The sequence below is a fragment of the Gracilinanus agilis genome, chromosome 1 (genome assembly GCF_016433145.1).
Source record: "Gracilinanus agilis isolate LMUSP501 chromosome 1, AgileGrace, whole genome shotgun sequence".
In the NCBI taxonomy this organism is placed as follows: Eukaryota; Metazoa; Chordata; class Mammalia; order Didelphimorphia; family Didelphidae; genus Gracilinanus; species Gracilinanus agilis.
In genome coordinates, this window is record NC_058130.1 from 379299005 (window position 1) to 379305004 (window position 6000).

Consider the following 6000-nt stretch of genomic DNA (forward strand, 5'->3'; position numbering starts at 1 on the left):
TTTTTATTTTATGAACAAGCACAAAATAAGTAGTTTTAGATCAATTTATATAACAACACCGTGAAAAACAACTCTGAGAGCTATAAGAACTCCTTCCTGCAATATCCATTCATGATTCCAGAGGATCAGTAGTGAAACACACTATCCATGACATAAAGGTGTTGTATCTGGGGTGAGGAATGAGACATATACCTTTGTGTGTAGCCATTGAGGGAATTTGCTTTGCTTGACTGTGCATATTTGTCATTAATTTTTTTCCTTTTCTCCTTCTTCAGTGGGGTAGGAGATGAGAGAAGGAGAAAATAGATTTCTGTTCATTTTTTAAATGAAGAAGTGTGGGGGGAATACTACAGATTTGAAATGTTACATGTAGCTACAGGTGAAATAATTATTATTAGTGTTACTTATCAGTTTACTTTGTTATAAGAGAACTCTCATAAAGTATGAGTAATCTGTAAAAGTTACAGAAAAACAAAACACACCAATAAAACTAAAATTAAAAAAAAAAGGAAAACGAAGAAGTTGGAAAAAATGAAAGAGAAGGAACTGGACTAAATGAACTCTTAGGTTTCTCCCAGATCTAAAGCTAGTTTATTTTGATGCTATTTGCACCATTTACCTTACCTCACAGGGCGGTGAGGATCAAATAAGATGATATCTAAGATAACTCTCTGAAAAATACAAAGCTATATTTATATTTCAACTAGTATTACGATTGTTGATAATGAGTGAGTTGCAGATATGAAAGAAGTTACACCTCAGAATTAAATTATGAAAAAGAAAAAGGCACAAAGCTCATGGATTCAAGCTGAAGCAAGCCCTATGGTAATATCTGCCCGTCAACTCAAGGGAATTTCCAAAGTGAGCCATAACAAACTTAACTTATTTGAAAGCCAAAAATGTGGCAGAAATAAAAAAAATTAACAATAAACAATTTGAATTAGGTACCAAATTTCCTGACTTTGCCTTTTTGTTCTCAATGTATCTTTCCTATTCTTTTGTTAAATCTTCATTTCATTTCCTTACCTTCACTTCTGCATGTGCTAAGATGTATCAGTGCCAACAGAAATACTGTCTGAAAGGTCAGGAAGAGAGCCATTGGTTATGTTTCTATCTGAAAAAGACAAATTTTTAAAAAAAGGGAAAACTTTCATTTTAGTAGTAAACATATAAGTAGAAGCATATTTAGAGTAACTTTATATCTAGAAGGGACTGCAGAGATCATTTGGTCTAACCCCCTCATTTCCCAGATGGGAAAATTGGAGGCCAGGAATGTTGTGATCTGCCCCAAATAACAAAGGTACTAAGTAGGAGCGATGAGATTTGAAGCCAAGGTGTCCGACTCCAGGGCCAGTAGTCTTTCCACCTACCTCACTGCCTCCCATTGACTTTTTTGCCCTAAAAGAGCAAAAGCTGGTGAAGGGAAGTAATTTTAAAGGAGGCAAAAGATGTTTGAGAATTTGAAACTAATGACTTGCTAGCATCCCCCAGGGATCAAATATAAAAACTTGTTTAGCATTCAAAGTTCTTCATAACCTAGTTCCCTCCTAACTTTACAGATGTCTTAAATTCAACTTTAGTTTGTTTTCAGTTCCAAATTCTCTCCCATCTTTTCTTTCCTTCCCCTATTCACTGAGGAAGTAAGAAAAACAAAGCCTATTACAAATGAACATATATTACATAAATAGTTATTCAAAACAAATTCCTGCATGGGGGGAGAGAGTGAGGGAGAGAGAGATGGAAAGAAAGAGAAAAAGAAAAAGAAAGGAAGGAAGGAAAAGGAAGGGAGGAAGAAGGAAGGTAGAAAGAAAGAAAAAAGAGAAAGGAAGAAAGAAAGAAGGGAGGAAGGAAGAAAGAGAGAAATAAATAGAGAAAGAAAGAAGGAAAGGAAGGAAGGAAGAAATAAGGAAGGAAGGAAAGAAGGAAGAAAGAAAGAAGGAAAAAGAGACAGAGACAGAGATAGAGAGTAAAAGAGACAGGAGAGAAGAGAGGAGATGTTTATCAATCTGCATCCTGAGACTATCACTTCTTTATCTGAAGATAGATAGCATGTTTCATCATAAGAAATTTAGAATTGTGGTTGGTTGTTTTGCTGATTAAAGTTCCTAAATCTTTCAAAATTAATTGCCTTTACAATATTATTGTTCTTGAATAAATTATTCCCTTGGTTTTGCTCACTTCACTTTGTTTCATTTCATACAAGTCTTTTCCAGTTTTTCTGAAACTTTCACCTTCACAGCAAATAGTCTTCTATCTCACTCATACACCATAACTTTTTCAGCCATTGCCCAACTAATAGGTGTCCTCTCAGTTCCCAATTCTGGACTATCCCAGAACTATTTGAAGTCTTCTTCCACTTTATTCTCTCCACAACCTCCACCACCACCACTACATACTCTGCAATCCAGTGACACTGACCCCTTTGCTGTTCCTTAAACAAGACATTTTATCTCCCAGTCCCAGCTAAAGTATTATGTTCTAAAAGAAGCCTTTCCTAATTCCCTTTAATGCTAGTGGCATCCTGTTGTTGTCCAGTCATGCCCAACTCATCATGATCCCATGGGCCACAGCACACTAAGCCCTTGTTTCCTCCACTCTCTCCTGAAGTCTATCCAATTTCATGTTCATTGTTGACACAATCTATTCATCTCATCCTCTACCTTTCCCTTCTCCTTTTGCATTCCATCTTTCCGAATATTAGGGGCTTTTCCAATGGATCTGTCTTCCATTTTATCCTGTATATAGCTTATCTGTACACAGTCATTTGCTTCTTTTCTATCTCATTAGAATATGAGCTCCTTGAGGGCAGGGATTATCTGCTACCTTTCATTATATCCTATCCTTTGGCAGTGTCTAGCATATAGTAGATGCTTAATAAGGGTTTGACTGACTGATGAAAATGGGAGGAAATAGCCTCTAATAAGTTAAATGTCAATTGTTTTTAAGAGGCTAGTTTTCATCATCTTGCCCCTCTATGCCCCAGAATATTATCTAACAAATGACCTTTGTTTAGTGAAAAATAAGGGTTTCCATTCTTTAAAACCACTTTCTATACTTTAAACAGATTACAGACTCAGCATGTTAGAGGGAACTTGTATATCTGTTGTCAAACTCAACCCTTGCATTCTACAGAAAAGAAAATAGAGTCCTGAGAAGTAAAGAACTAGTAAGTGGTATTTAATCCCAGATTGTTTGACTATAAATTCTTTGCTATTTCTATCACATTGGGTTATTCTTGGTTTCTTATCTTTTAAGATGTGGGGCAGGGTGTGGGGGAAGTATTTTGTAGCCAATAATTTCCAGAAAGGATTGATTGACTCATCAAATGACACTCACCTCTGACCTCTAAGGAGCAAGAGTGTACAGTGAGTCAAGTTGAACTCACTGGTTTCAATTTGTTCCTTTATCTTGAAATAAGTTTCCGGTCATTGGATGCTTATACTTTCAGCCGACGAATCAGAATTTGTTTCATGTGGATTTTCAGGCATTAATTGTTGAGATCTTTGTACATCCTTTTAAAAAAAACAAGAAGTTTGTGAGGATTCAGGTTCTTTAAAAAAAATTGGCATTAAAAAACAACTTTAAATGACTGAGATGGTTTTTCAGAACTTTCCTATGTCAAATACTGTAAGTACAACTGAGATTGAGGAAGGCATGTGCATGACTGTCCTTTTTCTGCTTTTTAAAACTCTTACAAACTCTCTTAAAATACTTAAAGTATTGGTTCTAATGCAGAAGAGCAGTAAGGGCTAGGCAGTGGAAGTTAAGCTACTTGTCAAGGGCCACGTAGTTAGGAGAGTTTGAGGACAGATTTGAACCCAAGGCCACTTATCTCCAGGTTTGGCTCTCTATTCACTAAGCCACCATGACTACCCTTCTTGAGTTATGCTTGTGTACCTGCTAGTTTAATGCTTGGGTGCAGTGGGGATAGCCAGTCCCCGGCTACTTCTGGTCCTTTGTGACTCAGCTGAAGGTTTTAACTATGAGATGGCTTTCTCTTCTCTTTCCTTTTTAAAGGCAACTTGCCCTTTCTTCCTCCTTTGCTTCTATGTGTCCATGAGCATATGGCAAATAAAGTATATCTTTTGCCTAAATAAATTTGATCCTTGGTTTCAGCCTCCCTATTTTTAATTAATGATCAAAGTGGATCATGCATCAATTCTGAGATGGTCATATCCAGGAATGAAGCCACCTTGAGAGTTAAAGAGATTCAGAGATCCTGGATCTTTGGTTTGGATCTAAGCGGAGGCAGTATAGTAAGGAAATTAGTAATATGTTGATAAGTTCTGAAAAGGTGAAGAATTTTGTAAGGGTTGTCCCAGAGATTGCAGAGTGGATGAGGAAGAAAGAGTGCTGTGCATGAGCTTGGAACTTTGAAGGAGTAGAGCAGGCAGAGGAGAGGAATGCTCTTCAGTCATTTCAGTCATGTCTGACTCTTTGTGACCCCATCTGGGGTTTTCTTGGCAAAGATACTGGAGTGCTTTGCCATTTTATTCTCTAATTCATTTTACAGATGAGGAACCGAGGCAAACAGGGTTATGTGACTTGCCCAGAGTCACACAGCTAGTAAGTGTCTGAGGCCAGATTTGAATTCAGAAAGAGGAGTCCTCCTGACGCCATAGTGGGCACTCTATCTGCTGAACCACCTAACCACCCAGGAAGAGGAATCCTCATTAGCTCTTCCTGAGCTTCTTGAACAAAGTAACCATTGGCAGCATCCTGAATCCATTCCCTGACCAACTGGAAGATATCTGCAATAAAGTGAAATGCAAAATGTCTATATGGCAGTCTTGAAAATGGTTTCATGATCTCTTATTTGATTCCACCTCCCATGAGAGTGGAATAGTTATATGATACCAATTGTCCAATTCTTATCAATGAACATTGAATCTTTGGTGTCTTTTGGCATTTCTCTTGTATGTAGGAAAAAAATACCTGTCCTTGGTTCATATTATTTATTGAATATTTTTCCAAACCCAGACTATAAATAATAATTTTTCCCTGGCTAGAAGGATAAGGGTAAGTTAAAGAATGAGAGAAAATGGAGCCTAAATCCTCTCATTAGAGGGTAAGCCTTCCCAAGACTATTTCTAGTCTAGATCATGTAAATTAGCCTAGAGAAGAGAGTGTCTCCTCTCCCTTGAGGAATAGCTAAATTGCTTGGGACCCGCAGTGGTTCTTAATGTTAGATATGAAGGCTCCTCCAGGACAGTGAAGCAACCTCCTTTAAGAGTCACTGAGTCATCAGTTCTTCCTGCTCAGTGGCCAATAAAGGTGTTATTATAATTTCAACACTTATGCCCTTCATTACAGTGACACATAACCAGAAGCAGTCAGGAGCTTGTCATCAGCAAAATGCCACAGAACTTACAAGGTTGGTCAGAATAAGCAAAAATAGTTTTGTGTGCATCTTGTTCAATTTTAGGTTTTCTATTTATCCACACAATTTCATTTCTTTTTAAAACTCAGGTTTAGGGAAGAAGAAACCTAAAACTAAAATATTTGGAGCCAAAATGGTAGAGGTCAATGAGATAGAAAGAAAGAATACTAGGTTTGAATTCAGAGGACTTAAATTTAAACATTTATAAAACTTATGTAAGAGAAAGGTCATGTATATGTGTGTCTATATACACACATATCTATACATATGTAGACATTGATATACATACAGAGGTAGGATTTGAATCCTTGTCTTTGTGTGCAGGTGTGCATACATTATATATACATGTGCATTCATACATTTAAAAATGGTCATGGAGCCTTTAATTTGAGGAAGACCCCTCCAGTTAAGGAGAAGCCACTTCTTTCTGTGCCACTCTATCTATCTTTTTAAGAGTATGCACACTTTTATAGCCCTTTGGGCATAGTTCCAGATTGTTCTCCAGAATTGTTCTCCATCAGTTCACAACTCGACCAGCATTAGTGTCTCAATTTTCCCACATCTCCTTCAACATTTATTATTTCCCTTTTCTGTCATATTAGCCAATATGATAGGTGTGA

At 37.1% G+C, this 6000-nt stretch overlaps 1 protein-coding gene across 1 annotated transcript in view; it reads right to left on the reverse strand.

Annotated features, from left to right (window-relative positions):
• Positions 1-3394, reverse strand: part of OSMR (oncostatin M receptor) — an 84268-nt gene extending 80874 nt beyond the window's left edge. The window contains exons 1-2 of the mRNA XM_044681362.1: positions 3337-3394; positions 1027-1114 (exon numbers count right to left, since the gene is read on the reverse strand). Of these exons, the coding sequence (XP_044537297.1) occupies positions 1027-1099 (73 nt within the window). The 5' untranslated portion in view covers positions 1100-1114; positions 3337-3394. The remainder of the gene's footprint in view (positions 1-1026; positions 1115-3336) is intronic.
• Positions 3395-6000: the final 2606 nt, after the last annotated feature.